The sequence below is a fragment of the Phasianus colchicus genome, chromosome 7 (assembly GCF_987193195.1).
Source record: "Phasianus colchicus chromosome 7, bPhaCol1.hap1.1, whole genome shotgun sequence".
In the NCBI taxonomy this organism is placed as follows: Eukaryota; Metazoa; Chordata; class Aves; order Galliformes; family Phasianidae; genus Phasianus; species Phasianus colchicus.
The window spans coordinates 18,276,389-18,299,460 of NC_143442.1; the positions used below are offsets into that span (position 1 = coordinate 18,276,389).

The 23,072-nt window shown below is 41.2% G+C and overlaps 1 protein-coding gene and 1 long non-coding RNA gene across 3 annotated transcripts in view; one reads left to right on the forward strand and one right to left on the reverse strand.

Moving 5' to 3' along the window:
* Positions 1-492: 492 nt before the first annotated feature.
* On the reverse strand, positions 493-11,070 carry LOC116232892 (uncharacterized). Its single transcript, XR_004167807.2, has 3 exons — positions 8,566-11,070; positions 4,490-4,597; positions 493-2,802 (listed from the first exon to the last, which is right to left on the reverse strand). It is a non-coding gene; the product is annotated as an uncharacterized LOC116232892 (long non-coding RNA).
* A 993-nt stretch (positions 11,071-12,063) lies between these two features.
* The window catches only part of CERS6 (ceramide synthase 6), a 123,672-nt gene continuing 112,663 nt past the window's right edge, over positions 12,064-23,072 (forward strand). The window contains exons 1-2 of one of the 2 annotated variants that reach the window (XM_031599521.2): positions 12,064-12,303; positions 16,371-16,602. In XM_031599521.2, coding sequence (XP_031455381.2) covers positions 12,252-12,303; positions 16,371-16,602 — 284 coding nt within the window. In that variant the 5' untranslated portion in view covers positions 12,064-12,251. Of the gene's footprint in view, positions 12,304-16,138; positions 16,603-23,072 lie in introns of those variants that run through there. The other variant, XM_090143959.1, reaches the window with a different exon arrangement.

Below are 23,072 nucleotides of genomic sequence, written 5' to 3' on the forward strand. Positions count from 1 at the left end.
TTCTGAAATACTTTGTACTGACCACTGGCAGATGAATTGCATCCTGGGTGTGATTCAAATTGCAAGTTTTTGGCTTGTTCTGGGACAAACAAATATTAAGTTCTTGGCTTTATCTTTTGCAAGTATTAGCTGCCTCAAAAGAATTGGCAATCAGTCAATTTCAATGATGCGCAAAATATGAAGTAACATGTATCTGAGGATGAATATCAGGCACGAATTTTCAAGGCTGGGACTCTTCTTCAAGTCCTGCTTCCTAGGACCTGCACTATATGTTAGGAGAAAAGCTGCCCAGCCTTCTCACAAGCCACCCAAGGTGGCTATACCTGCCTGAAACCTCTGTCTGGGCTGGATTCTCAGCAGGTCTGACTCAACAGATGTTGCTTCAGCTTTCTGCAGCTCTGATCCAAAGCCACTGCTGTTTCTTCCTACAGTACTATAATGCAATAGGCATAAAGGTCAAAGGCATCTCTGCCAGTATTTAGATACCGCACAGCAAATTTCTTGAAGCCTCAAAGTGTCAGGAGAGGCATGTGTAAAATCTTGCCAAATTGAAATTGCAGAAACTTCAGTTTCTAAGGTATGTTTCCACTTTATCCATGAGGAGACCAGTTCTTTTTCAGGCTGCTTTCTGTTGCGCAGGGTGAGTAACAAAGGCAGGAGGTTACAACGGCCCGCCTCAAAGAAGAGCAGGCTTGATGAGGGTAAAAGGAAGTAGTTTGAAATTAGTTATGTTTTCAAAGCCTCACATTTAAACATGCCAGAATACAAATAGCTTTGTAAATAATAGTGTTTCGTAACATACTGGTTATTTAAAAACAAATAAATTTAATACAGGTATAATTACTCCTAATGGGGCACTTAAATGGTGAGCAATCACCCAGTAATTGCTTGCATTCCTGTGATGACAGCCTGCACTTTATCACGTTAGACTTATCAAGCTAGACCTTGGGCTTCATGCTAGGCTTCATTTTAACCAGATAATGACTGCAAATTTTTAGCAGCTTGGTTATACTAGGATCTGAAAAGGTGTTAGTCAACAGTGTGTGTTAATATAAAGCTTTCTCTAGCAGAACTTTGGTGGAGTAAGCACAGCCACAGGGTGTACAAGGATACCAGCTGTCAAGTGGGCTAGAAGATTTTCCATGGTGGAGAACCCCTTCCTCTCAGTTCTCTACCTGGCAGGATGGATGGGATCTGGCTGCCAGTGCACGCCACTGCCTGACACCTTGCATGCCAAACAGCTGACAGCTTCCAGCTCCAGCCTCCACACAGCATGTGCAGGGAGGCCACATTTCCAGAGAGAAGAATTTGTGTCATAAAGCCAAATCCTTCAGGCTTTCAGGGAATTACCCAATATCACAGATTCATTTACAGCCTGCCATTTTCCTCCAAGAATCTGGTTGCCAGTCTTCCTAGGTACAACAGTTTTGCTTTTTTTATTGTTGTTGTTAACTGTAGTCTTAATTTTATATAATGAACTCCTAGAAATATAGCCCCTGGGTTAGATGTAACATGTGGTAGATGTTGCACATGCCTTAGTAAATTGACTGCTATTTTACAAACAGTAGGAATGCCCCAGGAGAATATTTTGCGGCTATGTGAATGTATCTCAATTAGTCGTAGTAAACCAACTTTCCCCCTCGGGAGTCTGTCTCAAGCTTACACATGTAATGATACTTCTAAGAGTTCATCCAGGTGAAGCTTGTGAGCTGCTCTGCTGGTGCCTTTCAAAACTACTGAAAGGGTTGTAGCACATGGTCTGCAGCCTTTGTTCATCCCTGTAGCATGCCTCACTCCTGACATGTTCACACAGGTAGCACTACAGCCTTCATTTTTCCCTAGGAGGGCAACTGTAATTGTTTACTCCAAGTTGCCATATTCCTCTTACATCATAAATTACAAAAATGAGCAGGCCCCCTTTTGGTACACTCCTGCAGCAGGTGCTGCTCCCACTTGTTGGGTAGAAGGCAGGAAGTCCACCTGTGCTCCAGGTCCCCTCCACACTCCCAGTGCCCAGCTTCCCACTGAGGACCAGCCCAGAGGCTATTGGTGTTTTGCTCCATTCAGGGCCCTCACAAAAACATCAGACACAAGTCAATAAAGAGATGCTTTTTGCCCATTCTGGCTGCTGGGTAAGTGGCAGCCAGCTCTCTTCAAGTTAGGGCATCAAAAGAGAAATAATTCAAAAGCAGCATTAAAAAGAATTCTTTCTGAGTAAAACCTCAGGCATAAGGGAGTAGTCATACAATTATGTTTTCCTCTAACTGCTAATCTTTCTTAGCCTCTAGTCTGTCTTTTTGCTGATCCATGTAAAATGGGAATTTAGGTGTTTATTGCTGAAATTTGGCGTGATTTAAAATAAATGCTTAAACATAGTGTATGATTTTCAGAACTAAGTTATTCATACATTACTAATTTTCTAAGCAATTAATACTTTTTAAGGACTCTCATAATTTATTAGCCCATTTCATATCTTATAGCTTATGAAGAAATGCCAAATAACCCTTGTAGTGTGCAGTCAAGATAGATAAGGATTAAGTCCCTACAGTGAGCCCTGGGAATAGCAGATATGCAGTGACCTGAAAATTGTATCCACATCTCTTTTGCCTTTAATTAACATAAGTTCATGGTTGGAGTTCCTTTCCTCTTTTTATTAATCCCTTATCCAGTCTTGGATCTCTGGGGCTCTAGCAATTAGAACAGCTTATGCTTCCTTGATTCTTCTGAATCTGACTTCAGACTTGCAGGGGCTTTCCAACCAGGCTCGATAAGCAGGGTGCTGGGGGGCAGGACAAGATCACCCTGTAGGCATGCAATAAATTTCCAGGTAAGCAGAAAATCCAATAGGTAACCAGCCAGCTCTCTAGCTCATACTCCTTGTACATTTGTTTTCATTACACACTTCTGAATATGCATTTTGTCTCCTCTTCCCCCACTACCCCAACGTGCACACACACACAATCAGTATTTCCATGCTTTTTTGTTCTTTCCTGCCTGTTGGTCCAGAATTAGCAGCTGCCCTGCAAGACTGTAGAGAATACCTGTTTGTACATTGGGCAGAGGCTAGGAAGGAAGGTCAGGGCTCTGGCCTTGCCTGCAGCAACAGAGGAAGATCAGGATAGAATAGCAAAAATACTTTTGTAGGAAACAAAATTGCTTCAGGTATGTTCTCTATGTTTCCAAAGGCAAAATGTGAAAGTAGAGTTCACTGTTCTGATTTGAGTTGCTGCCAACAGCCAAATTTTCATACATCTTTTGTTTCTGGCTTGCATTTCAGAGATAACACAACTGTCCCTGAAGCCAGGAAAATGAGGAGAGCTGTGGATACACATGGGTAACTGACTGTGAGGAAAATTGAAATTGCTTAAATCCTGATGTAGCTACCAGAATCACTATAGAACTTGAGAGCATCATAAAGAAAGGAATGCTAACAGACTTTGAGACACTTCAGAGCTAGTGTTAGAGTCCTGTGGAGAATACCGTAAATAATGCAGAAGGCCATTATGATATTCTTTGTGTTCAATTACTTTGTTTTGAAATAAAGAGGAATGTAAGTTCCAATCTGTACTTAAGACAGCAACAAAAAGAAAAAATGCAGTATACTATGTCTGTGAAAAATTAACTTTAAAGGAAGCAGTAGGGTTTCACTAAGGCAACAAGAAAATTTCAGGAGTAGGATGCTTATAAAGCTGCTCAGGGTTGCAGGAAGACTAAGCTGTGTTTCAGCTTAGAAATCTTTCTCTACTAGCTGAGATACTTAGAACGTTATACTCCTTTGTGTATCTCTTTGAACATTGCTCCCTTTCTAAGCAGGAAGATTCTTAAACCCTGTTAATGCTCCCTTAAGAAGTCCTGACATCAAGGAGAATTAGATACCTTCTGCTAAAGAAGTGATAGACAAGGCAAGAATTGATGTGCTGGGAAAATAAGGCCATAAAGTCATGGTAATGTAAGGATCTCTAGGAGTCCCCAGCTAACAATATTATAGCAGTCTACGAAGGGAAATACATCCAAAGGGAAATTCATCTAGTGACTTAATAGGTAACATCGATAGGATTAAAAGGGTGCAATTGATTAGCATCATCTGCTTAAGAACAAAATCACATTAGAAGTAGGAGGTCATAGGATTTAAGGATTAAGAATATTCAAGTTTAAAAAAATAGTAAACTCAGAAGACAGACTTCTAGGTGGTCTCTTTCACCACAATATCAGTTACTTGGCCAGGGAAATAACAGTGGGATATGATTGGCAGATAGTTTGAATTATGCACAGAGACATTTGTTCTACTTGTAAAACCACTTAACAAAAGTCTTTCCAATGCAAAGATTTATTTTTAAAGGTCCTTAATAGCTAAGAGTCTTGGCTTTCCTTGGCTTATCTTTTTCTCAACACCAATCCCAATGTGTTATCAGAGACAAATGAAATGAGAGACAAGAATTCACTGTTAACAGACAGCATTAGAGTTGCTAGACAATGCCATAGTACTCACCTGAAATGGGTTATCATTTAAGTAGTAACAGAAGAACTTAGTGATAATCTCAAGAAGATACTTTCCATAGAGCTAACATGGCCATGGTGTCTGCTGGTCTGTGTAGCCCTGGCATAAGGAGGGAGATAGAGGTGGGAACAGATCAACTGTGGCCTTCCCAACAACATTTAGGTGGGAACAGATCAACTGTGGCCTTCCCAACAACATTTAGGTCTCAGCTTCTGAGAATATACAAGCTACTACTGCCTTGATACTCTAACATTATGGCATGGCTATATTGGTCACACTGTGTTGGCAAATCTCACAAGTGATGAGCTGTTATTTTTCTGATGCTTTTAGCTGCTAGAATGGGAAATAGCCCTTTCTAAGGAATGTGATGTAATGTTGTGGGCAAGATATCTAATCAGCTGATATCTGCTCCTGCCAGACAGATGACAAATATCATTAAATCATCCACTGTCAGGTGCAATTCCCTTCTTAGCAGCTTCACATGATCCATGAGCCAGTCAATGGTGCCAGAGCTTGAATTTTTTTTTCCGTTGTTGCTGCTTTGTGCTCCTCTGAGACAGGAAAAAAATACTGCTCATGATAGGTTTCTTGATGCTCTTTTCAGTTACTCCCTCCCCACCCCCCCCCCCACCGGTACCTGAGCCTTTTGCAGCAAAAAAAAAAAAAAAAAAAAGTGATATAAAAGAATGAAAAATTGATTCTTTTTAGAACACAAATCCAACTATTTCCTCAGCAACATACATTACTTACAGCTGGTATGTTTTTAATCGCTAAAGTTGAAAATCTTTAGTGTTATTCCAAAACCAACTGGCAATGGCAAAATCCTTGTTCATGCTTGCATTCACTTCATTCCATGCTATGTTTTACTAGATGACAAAACATGCTGAGAATGTTGTGGTAAACACGCCAACAGCCTTCGATATTTGTGGGTGAGTGAATTTTTAAGCATGTTTTAGTAGCCCATTAATTCCTGTTTGAAACATCCTCTGCCTGCATAGTTGATGTTGTTTTTTCCTCTTGCTTTTTTTGTAATCAAATCAGCATGAAACCAAATATAATAGAGTGCACTCATAAATAAAGCTGCTAACTACCTCAAATAATACTGTAATAAAAATACACATTCTTACAACTTAAGTTTAGTGAATGTTGAGTTTGAACAGTGAGTGGAAAAATAACCACATACACAGGAAAGGGCAGAAGATAAGCAGTCAGGTGAGAAAGAAAAATGGCTTAGAAAGCAGTGAGAAATCTGGAAAAGGCAAGCGTTAGAAAAAAAAAAAATCATTGATGCAGAAAGTAAAAACAATTTCATTCAAATACCTAATTAATATTCTCATTTTACAAAAGAACACCTGCAAAGCATTGACTGCTGGGTCTTTTCAGTTATTGACTGATGGAAAAGAAAAATGAAAACCACCACTGCCAACTTCAGCTAAAAGGAGTTGACAAATTGACACTAACTGCTCCCTCACATGATGACTACTCATGCTGTTAGTAATGCAGCCCATCCTTACAGACACTTGTACTTTGTTTAATGTCCAGTGTCAGTTTATAATTCCTGGGTTTGCTCTATATTGCATAGTAGATTCTGCAAAATAAACAGAATTTACCAGAAGGACAGCAGTAAAGTATTTTTCAAAACTTTATTTTTTAAAAGTCATAGAGTATGTAAATGCTGACAGTCCTACTGAGGACAACACATAGCATTTATGAAATAAATTTTCTTTTTCTAATATCCCAGAGGCTGAGTCAAGGTACAATAGAACAATAGACTGTAAAGCCTTACAAGATGGGTTACAGATTTAATCCCAAGACTTTGTTCAAATCCTATGTTTTCTGACTAACTTATAAAATATTATAGTTTATATACTTGTTCTACTACAATATTATAGGACAAGGAAAATGTTACATGTATTGCAAGAAATAGAGGATTATAGCAGCTGTATTGTGACTTCACCACCTGATTGATTTCAAGTGATATCTAGAAAACTGCATAACAGGGGGAACAGTATATGATGCAAAATACCATGCCAGGGGAGCACTGATTTAGCCACACAGCTTAAAGTCAATCTAGAAACTAAGCATTTTGATAAAAATGGCAGAATCCCCCCCCCATCTCGAGAACTGTACTCTAGAGGAATAGGCACTCTACATGATTTAAAAGGATAGCATTAATTTAAAGATGGGCAGATTATGAGGGATACATTTTGCAATACAGTACTGCTGTGTGTGTTTGTCTCAGTTCAATGACAGTCCAGGTAAAGAGCTTTTGCCTGTTTGAAAGTGTGTTGCTATATTGGACTGCCTGCCTCCATTGTTTCCTGAAATAGTTTGTCACAATCCCACTTTGATACAAGAAAATTTCCCTTCGTGACCCAGGCAGCAGCTGAGCCATCCTAGCTCAGCCTTCCACACATAATGGCTGTAATTTTCCATCCATTCTGGACCACAGTGGTGCAGTCCCACATGTGGCAGAAACTGCTCTGAATAAAAGGGTCAAATAACCTCAACTTATTGTAATGAGATGGGAGAGAACTGGCTTCATCTGTATCATTCAGATTCAGTCAGAGTCACATCAGAATCTCTCTCTCCATTTTCCACCTGCCCCAGAGAACAGAAACAGAAATATGTTGTACTTGGTTACCAAATCCACTGGAAGGTGCAACAGGATAATCTTTTCCTTACTTTAAACTGTCCCTCTCTAGATCCCTTTCCTCCTTCTACTATCAACACTTTGGGCCCCAGCCAGCTTGATTTTCATCTTCTGTTGCTACACTAGATGCATAGCTAGAAATTGAGTGCATTGTGGTTTGCGTTATTTCATTTATTTGTTTCTATCAGCATTGCCTTCCTGTTTTAATTACTTGGGGTTTAGTAAATTAAAACCTCTTTCGTTGATAAACAATAGTAAGCTATGATGTTGATAAACTTGCTAGTTAAAATACTATGTTTAACATCAAGTTATACCATTTTGTTTTCTTTCCATGAAAACAACAAACAAAAAAACCACATTGTTTTGATAGAAAATAAACTTCAGAAAAAAAAATTTATTAAAAAAGGCCTGCCAATGATAATTGATACTATTTAGCTACTCTCAGTTGCTTGGTTTGGAGTTCTCCTATTTAATTTAGCTGTCTTGATACAGAGCTTGCTCACCAGGGAAGCTCCTGAGCTTTTACAGCTGTATTTATCCTTGTCTTTTATGAACTTGGTTAGCTAAAAAACAGTGTTCCAGTGTACAATTTCTGTTTGCAAAATTTCCTAAATTACAGCCTAGCCCTTTTCATTCTGCAGAAGGTTTCCTCCCCACCATGTCAGAAGCCAGCATGTCAGCAGGCAGCACTAGTGGAAGAACACTTTGGAGCATATAGTTCAATATCAGAACTTGGTTCCTGTACAATGCTCGAGATCACCAACCTCAACAGTATCAGCTGTTGACTGGGAAATGAATGAACTACAACATCTCTTTTGTGTTAAATGCATTAAAGTCCCCTGAATAAATTTTGTTTTTGGCAAATAGATACATTGTCATGTTAGATTTGTTCAGGTCAGTTCTTAGAAAGCTCTTTGACCGACTGTAAGTATTGACAAAAAATAGCCTTATTCATTGCATTATTTCTAATTTGTATGAAGCCTAAATGTACTGTAGATAAAGCAAAATATCAACAACATGATGACAAATAGAAAATAAACTCATCTAATTGTCTTTTCTATCAGCTTGACAGCATTCCTTTGGAGTTAGAGATACAGTTTACTTTAGGGATGAATTGTACACACTGATTTACAATTCAAAACCTCTAATATCAAGTGTCTTTCCTTACCTTAATCCTAGTTTCTTCATGGATTCTAGGCCATAATACAGACACCTCATAGACTTCAAATCTTTTATTTAAGGAAAAGAATCTCAACAAAAATCTATGTTAAAGATAATAAATAGAAAAAGTTTCTAGTAACTTTTAGTCCAGTTAGTAGAACACTTATGAAGTTAAATCATAGCATACAGACTATAAGCTTAAACCTGGACATCGTAGCAAGTATGCCTTAAAGAATTCTTTAAGATAACTTACCCACTTTGCATTTTTCTTTGGCACTCTAGCGATGACCACCTTAGAGATATCTGCTTTACCATCTGCCTCACTTTACAGAGCAGGAGAAGCAATAATCACATCAGTATTCTTCCCCGTACAAAACAACAAGAAACAGTCAACACAGAGTTGCAGCTATTGCTTTAGAAAAAACAAACAAACAATCATCCAGCAATAGAGTCCAATCAACCTTTTCAAGAGTAAGAATAACTTCAGCAAATCATTACACACAAATCAGAAAGCTTTTTATGATGGAAATACATAATACAACAGAAAGAAAACACAGTAACAACAGCAAGGTCCTGAGCTGCAGCAAAAAAGAACTTGCTCAAATACAACAGCCATCAGCATAGAAATAAAAGAAAGAAACTACCTATCTTCATAAGGCCTCAAGTAGATAGGGACCTTCAGCAAGATACTCTTACCTCCACTGCCAACCCTTAAATGAGGACTGGGAAGTGTTAGATCCTGGCTCCAGCCTTTCCAGTCACTCAGGGGCACTGCACACACCTGAGCTACCCTGGGTTGGCCCTGCCTTCCTACCAGGTGCTGAATCACTGGGTCAGGCAGTGACCAGGTTCAAAGCCATTACTGTTGGTTACCACTTCTTAAATCTTTTCCTTAAATCAACATTTAAAGCATTTGAAAAGCTACTGTTACAAGTATGCTTTCACAGATGAATTCTTTCTTAGTGAAGTTACTGTAAGATAATTTTAGTAAGTCATTCAGAAAAACCTTGAAAAACTTTTCTAAGTTTGCCTTATCCTTCTGGTAAATATCCCCAAAACAATGCTATGGATTTTTCCTTGAGCTTTTAGAGACATGTGATTTACATAGAAATGTCATGTAGTATCCATACAAATATAGCAACTTATTTGCTGTGAATTTTTACAGTGTAGCAGCAACAAACTAGCAAATCAGTTCTTCAGGCCAAGGACTTTCTGTATATGTCTGCTTCCTTAGTACACTGCTTATATGTTAAGGGGTGTCATAGTATTTACTGAATAAACTTTTTAATGAGTGTCTAATATTAATTTTACAGGTCATGCTAAATTCCCTGAGAATTCTCTCTGTATGGTAATTGTTGAGTCACGGCCTGAAGCACTGATTGAGCACCTGGGAAAGGACCCAGTCAGCCATGGAGCACAGGTGAAGGCAATTCAGCTGTGTGACCGGAAGGAGTGGAGCCTGGCTGCACCTCTCTTAGACCTCATTTAAGGGCTGACTGCCACTATGGAAGGATCTTTGTTTGGGGATTCCTCCCTTGTAGAGTTTTAGCTATAAGCCTAGATCTTTAGCAATAGGTGAGCATTTTTCCTTTGTAACATCTTTTTATTTGCGCTAGTCCCTTTGTTATTATGCCTTCTGTATTGCTGTCCTTCTGTATTGTTCTTTCTGATTGTTACATTCTTCCTGTGAGATCAACGCAGGTATCTACAGCTTCCACTTCAAAGACAGTGAGTATAGGAGAGAGAGTTGAGGTAACTTGCTCTTTGATTAGCAAGGCTTAGGTAGAACTCATTCATATTCTTCTATGTATCTGCTTTGAAAAGAGGATGTTCATTGGCCTAATAGTGAAACTGACATATTCCTTCTTAGCCTAGACTATTTATTTCTTTAAGGGAAGATTCTTGTTAAGATGAAATAGAACAGAATAAAATCTCTTGATTAGAAGAGACCTCAAAAGATCAACTAGTTCAACTACCTGGCTCAACTAACCAGAAGTTAGAGCCTACTTCTGAGGGCATTATCCAAATCTTCTTGAATCCTTGTAGGTATGGGGTATCAATCACCTTTTTAGAAAACCTACTCAGGTGTTTCACCATCCTCACACTAAAGAAATTTTTCCTTGTATCCAGTCTGAATGTTCCATAGCACAGCTCTGTGCTATTCCTGTGTGTCTTGTCATTGGCTCTTACAAGCAGAGCCTAGCCCCTTTCTGCTTTCTTTCTTCAGGGACCTGCAGGGAACAGTTGAAGCCACCTAATGATCTTCTCTTTTCTAGGCTGGGCAACCTAATGTTCTTGGCCTCTCCTCAAAGGACTTGCCTCCCATTCTATGATCAGTTATGTTGCCCTCTTATGGATGCCTTCAAGGACCTCAAAATCCTTTTTAAATTGAAGAGTGCAGAACTGTACACAGTATTCAAGTTGAGGCTATACCAATATTAAATTTGGGTGAATGCTTCATGTGGGTGAACAAGTCCTCTTACCTCTTCTGCTGGATGCTTAGTTTGACACATAAATATCTACATTTTTTAATTTAAAAATGTTAGATAAGTCACTAATTAATTTGGAAGGCATTGTGGATGAGAATGAATTGAAAAATGATAGATCACTAGAGAGATTTTGTTGGTGTGTCTGTTACTGACATAGAGTTCCTTGTCTACTCTCAGGGTGCAGTCACACACAGTGTGTGGCAGCTCTGGGGCTTCAGTGAGAGTAAGGGCCCAAGAGCACACAGATTGGCTACAGCCACCAGTCTAAGTGAAGGCAAGAGACTACTAGAGAGGATAAAATGATGACACTTATCAATGATTAAATAATATAACAGTTACATACTTTGATATATATAATTAGAACATAATACCTATATATAATATCTGACAAAATATGCTGGTGCTTTTTGTTCTCATGGAACAAATAGAACCCATCCCTTTTTCATAATCAAGGTGAAGAAAACATCAATTTTCTGTTCATTAGTTACCCAGCATGAACTAGCTAAAGAGAAAATACACAGTAGAACAGAAACAAAGCTTAAGAAGCCTGTTCTGCTTTGCGCAACTCTGGGCAGAAAGGAGAAATTGGATACTGTAGGTCCCAGTGAGAAAATGCTTCAAGCTATACCTAACTAACTTGCTGCCCAATGTTCACAGTAGCTGTGCTCTGGTAACAGAGGCAGGAGACAAAATAGTGTCAGCTTCCTTTTACAGGCTTATGAGTCTATTTACAGGATGCAGTAAGTTATGTTCAGGATAGAGAACAGACAGTATTAGAGTACTCCCAGCACGGAGCGTGGCCACTGGGTCACCAGTCCAGCTGTCTAGTACCTTTGCCAGTTAGCTGCCTTACCTGAGTGACTTGCCATCTTGAGAGTGCTGACCCTGCCAGTGAAACTAGGGAACTCTTTGATTACTGTCTAGAGCTTTAAAGGTGTACTTGTATCACACAATCATGATGTGCCCAATTTTAACCAATCCTTTGATTGATATTTTGCTTCCAATTCACTTAGTTGAAATAACCTCACTCTTACAGTGTCATTACAAAGAAAAATGGACACTCTGGCTTAAAAATATCAGAATAATGTATTTTATGACTTGAGGAGATGAAAATGCTAATCTGATAAATTGGCATTAATTGATATTTTCAGTCAAACCAAACATATGCACAGGTCTCCCTGTACGCTTGTAATTAAAGTACAGCAAATTTCTAAGGAAGACATTTAAAGCTACATAATAAGAAAATAAAAATCTACTGCTGGCAAGTTGCCTGTCATTTAGCTCTGAGGCAGCTAACAATTTATACTGGGGGTCTTTAAACCAAATGCTAAATAGCAATGGCCTCATTCATGTGTGAATGTAAGTGTGTTAACAGATGACTAATGATTAATGTACAACTACATTTAACAGAGCATGTGAGGAAAAAGAAATAAATGAGATGACTGGGTGAATGTTCCTCTGGGCGGACTATAACCACCTTGGAAGCTGGCTGAAGACGACCAGTAAGTAAATTTAGCACTGAGGGTGAGTTTTAGAGTTCTCAGGGCTGTGGTTAGACAACACAGTGGGTAACTCAGGCTGCCACAAATGATGCAGAACTTCCAGCCATGAGGAGGGAACTACTGATCTCTCAAACTTGCATTGTCAGTGTAAAACCAGTGTAAATATTCTGATGGGTTAGCATTGAAGTAGCTGCCTTTTAATGACAGATTAGCTCCCTGGTCAGGTATTGTCTATTCCCTTGCAGCTGATGTGAAGGTGGCACAAACTTCAGGCTATGTGCTCATTGTAGAGTCTGGCACAGCTGTGTGGTTTAGTTAGTGCCCAGATTTTGCAGTACATGTAAATAAGGCTGGATTACTTGAAGTCTGCAGTCCCCCAAAGTATCACTAGATGCTGAGACAAGATCCATATGGCTCCATGCACCATTAACCTGAACTGTCAGAAGGTTTGAAAAGTTCCTTTACTAAGTAGATTGCGATGAGATTCTAGCCCAAACCTGGCCACACAAATAGGCATGAAATGGATGTATCTGAAGTGCCAATTGAAGTGTAACACTGTAACTAGTTCAAATGAGATAAAATCAGCCCTTTTTCCAGTCTGTCTATACTAGGAGCTGGACACACAAAATTAGAAGCTTTCTTTCAGGACAAATTAGTCAAAATGGATGTAAAAGATCGCTTAACTTTATCATAGTGTGCATAGAGTCTAATTAGCTTACCACAAGCTTATGTTGTTAAGCAATACTGAAATTGTGAACTATGACTGTATCATAATTACAATGTATGTTTTGGCATACTTCCTTTAAAGCTAGAGCAGGAAGCCAAACCAAAGTGAACAACAGAGAAATGAAGCATGGATATATAGTGACTCAATCCTTGCTTCCTCTTTTCCTTCCGACCAGTCACCAGTCCTCACAGAGCAATTCTGCTTTGGGTCAACTTGAATTGGAGCCCAGCACAATGCATGAACTCTCCTGAGGCACATAAACCATTCTTTCAACTAAAGCTACTTGTCCACACATCTTTTCACAGCAGCCAAACTAATTACAATTGCATGTCTTCCCAAGTATCAAAACCTGCATGTCTGCCAAGATAAAAACATTTGGAAGACTGTGAAGTGATATAACCTGGGGATACCTACTGCACTGATGTATTTTAAGCTCTGTTATGCAGAGTTCTGACAGTAAATTGTGTACATCACTTTGTAACTGGGTGGAGTTGGACTAGTTTATTCAGTTCAACAATAAACCCATGTGGAAGTCAGGACTGATTTGAAAGCCTAGGATAGATCTCATAACAGACTGCTACTCTGTGGTTTTACTTTTTGGGTGAAACAAGTCAGAAAAACTGACAAAAGTAACAGCACAAAAAAATGGAAGCCCCACATCTGTTAGGATCAGTGGGCAATCAGAAGGACAGCCTGGAGTCATAGCTAGCAGCATGATGCAGTTGCAGGAATGCTAACAGGCTCAAGCAGTTTAGAGGTGTAATACAAACTCCTCTTGACTGCAGATGAACAAAAAAACATGCCAGGTTTAAAAAAAAAAAAAAAGGGGGGGGATTATTAATCACTGTAAATTAGTGAAACTGCTTTCGAGCTCCACTGTAATATAACTGCTCCACAGCACAAGATTCGGGCATTCTCATTCCATAGTCTTCCCTTGGCTACTTCCACATGATTGCTGTGGCAATATGAAGACAATTAAAAGGTTTTAATAGTCATCCACCCAAATGTTTCAGAAATGTCTCTTCAGATATGTTTAGAGAGCTGTAGCCCCCAAATAATTCTACTTTCACAGAACTTTCACAGAAAAGCTGGAGTAGTATTAATTGTTCAGTGGAAATTAACCTCTTATTGTTGCTGTGCTTAGGTTCATTTTGCAAAGACCAATTCCTTGCCTGTATTTGCACATAAGCAATACGAAGCTCCAGTGCCAATGAGCCTCTGCAATGTCTGGGGAAAAAAACTATTTTAGTGTATTAGAAACAGACATAAATATTGAATATATTTGTACACATTGGAATATCAAAGTATGCTGCAGAAACAAATCACCTTTAGGTGCAGAATAATATGAATTTTCCAGTTAAAATTAACTTTGTCTCAAACACAATTATCATTAATTAAGCAAATGGTTTTCTGCATATTGTCAGCTATTGAAATTGAATCTATTGATTAAAAAGCTCTTCAGGTACAAAGTTTATACTTCTGAGGATACATGTACATGTCTCTGAAGACAGGTCAATGCCAAAATAGAGAGATCTGGAAGATTTGGGTATTGTAATTGAAGAGAGGCATATGTGTATGTGCAGGAGCCAGCTCAGATGTTGATGAGAGAGCTGGAAAATGAGTTCCCAGGAGAAGCACTATGTCAATCAGACTTGGTGTGAGATTTGGCTTTGAGGGCAAGGAAGAGAGGCAGGAAGAAGGAATGTAGACAGCCAGTTATGGCTTGAGCACTGGTTAAAAGTCTTGCAGATTTGAGGAAATAAAAAAATGTTATCTTATGCTCAGCAAAATCATGATTTGTAGGTAAAGAAGGTCGTGTTAGAGGCACGCATCTCCCAGTGCCTATTTTGCTCTAAGCTGAAATCAGCGAAGCCTCAACTTCTATCAGATTGCTCATGCTAGGACTCTGAGCAGGATCCTGAGACAATTATGCATGGGGCTGGAGCCAGCAGAGCTTGTAACTTTGTGAAGGGCTCAGGTGGGCACTGATAGTGAGCACTACAGCTAAGGAAGTGAAGGATGAGGTAGGTCTGAGCAGTGCTACAGTCCACACTTTTTTCAGATGGTTTGAACAATTGTGTCTCCATGGAGCAGCCTCCAGCTACCAGCTCTTTTCTCTTTGCCCTGGAAGGGAATCAGAAACTTCACAAATACATTGTCTGTTGGCTCAGCAATAAGCCAAAAGCATCCAAGAGCAGATTCACCTGCATGACTCCTTAGCTATCTTACTAAAGCATTCCCTGAAACATCCCCATGATGTCCTGGATGGCAACATTCACCATATATAAAAATGACAAATTTTGTTAAAACTGTAGCATTTTTCACTGTATCGTTGTGCTGTGTGTTTACCTTAGGATTTTCTTCAGCATAGAACTGTCAGCACACAGATGAGGGTCTATGTAATTAGCTTTTCAGGAAAGACAAATAGAGCCAGTGGAAAAATAAAATGAAGAGCAAGCTGGCAGCAAACCTCCAAGCAGGATGACAAAAATTCTGGAGCATGCCTTGCAAAGCAGTTAGCTTCTCTTGGAGTTCAGTAGCTAGCTGGAGGGTGTGATGATGCACAGGAGAAAATTTGAAGCCAACCAAAATAAAGTGAAGCAGGGCAGGAAAGGGGATTGTGTGGGAGAAGTGAACCTAGGACTGGAAGTATGTTTGTCTATGCCTAAACCACTTAGTCTATAGGCCAGAGCCGCAACAACACTGAAATTTGCTTTACATCTTTTCTGTGAAATGTAGCAGATACAGCTATAATTTTCCTATTGTAGGTTGCATCTGCTAGGACCAGACTAAGAGATAACAAAGTCACAAGCTACATAAATTCCAAGAGACTTTTTGTCTAGAAATAGAAAGCTGTAACCCTCACCTCAGATTTACTTCTGCCGAGGGGTGTGCTCCAGACACCCGTCCGTGCCTCATTTACTGCCGTTTGGTGCACGGGTTAGCAGGGAGGCATTTCAGCGGCTCCTTTCAGCTAGGGTTCCCGCCTTCAGTCCGACTCAGTACCAGAGGGTAACGGTGGTGGGTACAGCTAAGGGCGGGAGCTCCCTCAGTCGACACGGGTGCTCCGGATTCGGAAGGGCTTTTCGCGCTACCCCCAGTCTCTCCGCGACGGAGGAGGGGAGGGGCGGGGGAAAGCCGGCCGCGGGCAGTCTCTGGCAGCCGCGCAACGGCAGCCGGCGGGGAGCGGGCGAGAGCCAATGGGGGCCGGCGCGGCCGAGTGACAGGCGGGGCGGCCGCTACCCCCGCCGGGCGGTCGGGGCGGGGAGCCGGCATCGTCGCTCGGCAGCAGCATCCGCGGGGCTGACACGCGCCCGCATCCTCTTCTCTCCCCCGGCAGCCGCGGCGGGAGAGGCCGGCGGGCGGAGCGGAGCGGGGGGCGCCGCGACAGACAAAGCAAAGATGGCAGGGATCCTCGCCTGGTTCTGGAACGAGCGGTTCTGGCTGCCGCACAACGTCACCTGGGCCGACCTGCAGAGCACGGAGGAAGCCTCCTTCCCGCAGGCGGAGGACCTCTACCTCGCCTTCCCGCTGGCCTTCTGCATCTTCATGATCCGGCTGCTCTTCGAAAGGTAACGCGGCGTCCCGGGCGGCCGCTGGCCGTGGGGCCGCTTCGGGTCCTCCTCCCCCGGCCGCGCCGCTCCGCGCTCCCTCCCCCGTCGCTCGGTCACGTAGCGGCCCGGTGCGGGCGGGTCTGGGGGCCGACCGGCGGGGTCCGGAGCCCGCGCCGCGGCCCGGCGCTAGGAGGCGAGGTCGCCCCGGGAACGGGCCCGGCCCTCCACCTGCGGCCCCGCGCCGGCGACGGGAGACGGGCCCTCGGGTGACCGCGTGGGCCGGGCCTGCGGGCTGCCGCCCACCGGCCGCGTCCCCGGCCTCGCGTCCTAGGCCGAGCGGCAAGCCGTCCCGAAAGCGGAGTTCGCCCGCGGCTTCGCCGGAGGGCTCCCGCGGAAGGGCCGGGCTGTGGGAACGAGCCGCTCACAGCCCCGCGGGCGCCGCGAGGTGACTCCGGAGCCGGGCTCGCCCTCAGCTCCGCTGCCTCAGGCTTTGCGCGCGCGGTGGTTTAAACCTGGGCGCCAGGTGCGCCCGCGCGGTGTAACGGTCAGCGCGCGCCTGAGGTGAGGAGCGGGGGCGGCCGCGCGCTCTGCTCCGCGTGGCGGCGGTCGCTGCGTCCCACGGAGGGCCGTCGCGGTGCGTTAGGCGCTGTGAAAGAGCCGGTCCGTGAGAGAGCGCTGTCTGCCGAGCGTTCTCCTGCTCTTGTCAGACTCTGGTGCCGAGTTTCTGGTCGGTGACAAACGCAGCTGTTTTCATCGCTCAGGTGAGAGGACAGTAGGCGCAACAAGCTGCAACCCGCTGTCCTTAACTTCCGTGTGGCTTCTGCGGATTGGAAAGACGGCAAAACTTGTGGCCAGGCTGAGCTGATTTAACGTTTATCCTAACGCTGAGGTAGAATTACCCTTCGAGCGCCAGGTATCATTTAGATAATGCCAAATCATTTGCTTTTTTCCTTTGCTGTCTGTACAACGCGTACTTCTCATCCAGTGAGGTTTTCTTAGCAATTATGTGAGAAAGTATTTGCACCTTTTTAATTTCACATCAGCTTTAAAGCTTCGATGTGAGAGTAGGCTCGGGCCGTCCACGCGGCACGGAGCAGCTGTGACTTTTAATGCAGAGCGCCGCAGTGAAGCAGGCTGAGCAGAAGCGGCAGGACCTGCTCCCGCTGCTCGGAGCAGGAGGACCGTCTCTGAATGATGGGTTATTGCTAATGGTTGCTAGCTTGGCGGTCTGTTTCACCAGACCTCCGTGTTTTCTTTGTGGAGAACAGCCACAATGCCTTGTGCTCGTCATTGGTGAAAGGATTGCAGTTGTTTTGGTTGGTAAAGCTTTCTGAAAACTGGAAAGGACAAGAGAGGGATACAGACACAATCTGTTGTATCTGAATTGAATTGATAAGTTTTCATTTTTCTGTGTAATATAACATCTGCTTTTTTTTTCTTTCTTTTTTTTTTTTTTTCGAAATTCATCAGTTGATAACTGATGTTGCATACACTACATCCTGGAACAGGTTTCTGCAGGTCTGTTCACTGATTTTGCAACAGAATCACTTAACGAACAAATAAAAATAGATGCTGTAATACATCTTAACAAGTTCCGTGCATACTTTCAATCCACGGCTGTACGGAAATATTTCTACCATGAGTGCATCTTCTCCTTTCTTTGTTAAGATACTTAGTATAGGTGCTCTGGTAATTCTTGATACTGATAGGTAAGCAACCGTCTGGTGCTGAGAATCTCATTAAGCATTTTATACCTATTATTTCAAACTGCTTCACAGTAACTGACTGCTTGAGCAGTGTGGTTTTACTTCCCTCGCTGTAAAGGATGACCAACTTGCCAGGTCTTAAAGCAGTAGGAAACAGACTTCATGGGGAACTGTGATTTGGACTTCGCATGTCTTTACTTACGAAGTTCTTTATGTCTGGGGGATAATACCTGTCATGCTATAGGTTAAAAGTTAACTTGATTTGAGGTATACATATATTATACATATACATTTTGGTTACATATTTTTGTGTGCAACTGAGAACACAGAACTTGAAAATTTTGTTCTATATATATTCACCTGTTGTTAACAGAATTAACCTGGTTATTTGGTGTGGTTTTTGGTTTGTTTGATGAATCAACTGGCAAAGTCAGGAAAAGAAGCTAGATCCTTCTGAAGTTATATATGTTTCCCTTTCAAAGAAACCACTTTTCCTGATTTTCCTATCCTTGACCTACACTCATGTATGAAAGGAAAATATCCTCCTACAGTTGGATTTGATGATGATGAGTGCTTTAGAAATAAGCTTTACTCTGAGGTAATCTCATAACTGTAAGATTTAGTGGCTCTACCTGATGAGGCCATCATAGTTATGGATGAGGTGCTAAAATACCTTAACAGCCTTTTCTTTTTCCCCTTCCTTCTCATTTATCTCTTTCTTTAAACGCCAAGTTGATTTTAGAAACTGTAACTAAGCACAATGATAATGTTACCTAGTAATTTGAAAGATGACTTTAGTTTGGCATTGCAGCGGAAACATATTTCTTCATAGCATCCATCAATTTTGTGTTGTTTTGTTGTGGGTTTTTTTTGTTTGCTTGCTTGCTGTTTTTTTTTTTTGTTGTTGTTGTTGCTAAGACATGTTAGCAATTAAGGATCCCCTCTTGTACTATCTAACACCTTCAGCTCTAAGGACATAATGTAAGTGCTTACTGATACTACTCTCTCAATTCTCTCTAGTTCTAAAACAGGCAAGACAGGTTAAAGCTGAACTGAAGCTGATCTTACTAATAGCATAGTATTGTAGTTTTGGTTGGCCTAAAAAGATAAAGTGCCATCTGTTGTTCTGAGCGAAATATAATTTTTCTTCTTTATTTTATGTGATTCTAAACATCTTCTGCTAAGAAGCAGCATTTCTGCCTATCCCTCCAAGCCTGTCTTCTGTGGGAGGAACATATGAAAATAAGGTTTGCTTAGCAGTCAATGTGCTCATCTGGCACAAAATGAGAGGGTAATACTCCTCTCTTTTAGATCCATCTCAATGCATTGAGGTTGGCTGAATTCTCCAGAAGATGTGCTAACTAAACATGTTTCTGATGTGGTCCAACAATCTTATGTCTGAGTCAAGTAATGTTTCTCAGTGCTTTCTGTATACCTGGCTCATGTTCTCAAGATACTTGTGTCTCATGTTTGCACAGTAGTTGTAATATGCTTTCTGGTGCCTTACAAGCAACACCTTGAGCTCAGATCAGATGGGGTAGCTCCCTAACTCACCAATCTGAGCTTACAGTTCCTTTCTTGTCCTCTGGTGTCTATGTCTATGATTGTTTCTCAAAGGTGAAGCTGATCTTCCTCAACTGAGGGAATAGCTTGCTGTGGTCAGGCATAGCTTGACTATAAGGAACAGCAGCCCTCCAGCAGCACTGATTTAAGCTGATCCAGCCTCATGGTTTATGATCAGTCGAATCAATATACTCTAGACATTAAGCATATGGAAATTCATGACTTTTGTTTGACATTTTGCTTTTATAATGATAGATCAGCCTCAAAGCTAACCTCAACTGACTCGTTTTTAGTTCAGTGCTATATAATTCCTAGTGAGTCAGGGTGACATGGTACAATGAGCGGGTGTGTGAGCGTGTGTGTATATATATGTGTGCGTGTCTCTCTATATATTGCAAACTGTCAAAATTAATTCAAGTGGCAATGCATTAAAGCACTGTCAGTGGTATACGGTATGTGTACTTTGATCTTCATAATCCCCAGAACATCTAGTATTGGTGCTTTATTATGATTACAGGGAGGTTAGAGAGGATACTGAATTTGGAAGGATGAGTACAGACATTGTGCATTTCCAGCAACCCAAAACCTCCTCTTGGCTGGTTGGGTGAGGCAATGACTGTTATTTCCACCCATTCTGTTTATAGGTTGCAATACTATTAGATTTCTTGCATAGTTCCCCGTGTAGTAGATGTGATCTTATAGTTCAGTTATCATTCACTAGTGTGCAAGTGGCTGCAGATGTTCACTGACAGTAACTTTCTCTGTTTTTTTCTTTCTTTTTTTTCTGTTTTTTTTTTTTTTTTTAATCTTTATGATTTCTTTTTTAATAAGAAAATCTGGGACTTTTTTTTTGCTTGGATAGTTTATTCAGTTGAAACTCAATTGGACATTGATAACTTCCTTATGAAAAGACATAGAAAATAACTAAAAAGCAATTTATTTCGTACTTTAAATGAATTCCCTTTCAAAATTATAACACTATAGCATTAATAATATATACATTTGAAATAAATGTGTACTGTACAGTGTTCATCCATCTCTCTGTGTTTCTTTCAGTTTAGGTATTAAGCTTTGGCCACTTATGTTTGTTTTTATTTCCTAGAGTTAGTGTTTTAGCGACCAAAGCCCAAACAAGTAGATATCTCACAGGAAAATGATTGCTTCTAACTGGAGAGGAAGTATCGGTCTGTCTTGGCACGGATGGAGCTCTGCCTTGCCAGCTGTGACCAGCATGGTGTATACTCACCCTCCTCATGGGTAACTGTTGGCTGGTGTGCCCCTCTGTTGCTTGGAAGAAAACATAGGCTTGTGTTTACACTTAAGCTGGGAATATTCCTTTAAAAGAAAGCAGAGTATAGAAAATAAATACTATTTGAAAGTCTTTTGTAAAGGACCATTTATTGGTGAACATTTGTGCCAATCTCAAAATTAGGAATTAAATTGGAGATACGTGTTGAGCTCCTGGAGAGAACACCATTAAAACCAATTTCTAAACTGTCCAGGTGATGGAAGTATGACAGCCAAACCACAGTTCATCTATGGAAAGGGTTTCAATGACAAGTTACTACAGGGTACTGGGAGCTTATTACTTGTGCAGAGCTGCTATTAGTGGTGTTCTGTCAGAGTGCAGGTTCCCACTACTGTTAGCATCTTTCTTTTGCTTCTCACCTGGATTCTTGTAACAGTGCTGTTTGATCCAAATTGCCGGTGGCTCTTTCTGTTGCTTATATTTCTGCCTCTATCACTGATTAACAGGCATTTGCTAAGAATTTCTTCTTGCAAAAAGAAGAGTTTCTAATATTCTGTTCTTTTTCAGCCTGGAGAAGAGAAGGCTCCAGAAAGAGCTGATAGCAGCCTTTCAGTATCTGAAGGGAGGCTATAAAAAAGAAGGGGATTGACTCTTTATCAGGGTCTGTTGTGATAGGACAAGGGGAAACAGTTTCAAACCAGAAGATGGGAGTTTTAGGTTGGAAGGTAGTGCAGTAAGGCACTGAGGCAGCTTGCCCAGAGATGTGGTGGAAGCCCCATCTATGGAGACATTCAAAGTCTGGACCAGGCTGGACATGACTTTAAGGGTTTCTTCCAACTCAAAATATTGTGTGATTCTATGTCTGTGTACTAGTTTCTTATTAGTCCATAGAAATTATGTAGTATATTAACATTTGGGGAAATCAGTTCTGTTGACTCTCTGCTACTTGTCAGCAAGGTGAAGAAAATGGGGGTGCCAGAATTGACCAATGCTTACTTGACCATTTTTTGTGTTTTGTTTTTTTTTATAACAGTCAAAAATTATTCCATGTTTACAGTGGTTTTGACATTTTGGGGGGTTTCTATGCCTGTCTCATGTTTAACTTGAAGTTTTGGCAAGGATGTTAAATTTACAGAACGTATAGCTTTCATGGGCAAAGTAACCTGAGATAACACTCAATAGTAGGCGTAAGCCTGTAACTGGCACCTTAGAAATAATTAAATGCGCATGATGTGTATCAGCAGTTCTTTGGAATTGTTCATCTAACATTGTGATCTCTTTGTAATCTCATGTACCAGTGACTCTCTTCACTTGTTTAAAGAATTATTAGATGTGGGAAAGCCAGCAGGGATAGGCATCCAAATGAGGGAAAGGAAGAGGGAAGTGTGGGTTTGCTCTGCAAGGAAGTCTCTTCGGTACATGATGTCAAGTTGCAGTCTTCAGTAAGGATCATCTGGCAGTCATTGATTTCTCACAGGGATGATACCTTTCCTGTTATTCTGAGTAGTGAAATGGTGACAGAGATGGGAGAGTTGAAGTATTGATCACAGCCAGCTGTTATCTTAGAGGTGATTTTCATAGTGCTGGTGGGCCTGTAACACAAGCTATGACTTCTGTACTAGAAGTAGAGAGTGAAATGTGATTTTTTTTCTGCATAGTTAATATATCTCACAGTCCCAAGATTTTCCTTTTGTAAACTTCATAGTGCTGAGCAATAGTGAAGCCTCCTGCAGCTGTTACTGATATCACATAATTGACTTTTAACTCTCGAGTTAGTTGTTTGTGTAACTAAGAAAATCTAAGAGCTGTAAAGAAGCATAATATCCCATTAGATCTGTTGTATATTATATAGTATGCAAGATACGTACATATTTATATATCAGCTATTAATCCAAGTTATCTTTTGAATAGGAAAGAACAGAATGCTGAAATTCTCCTAATTACCCTGTATTAATGAAATACCTTTCAGG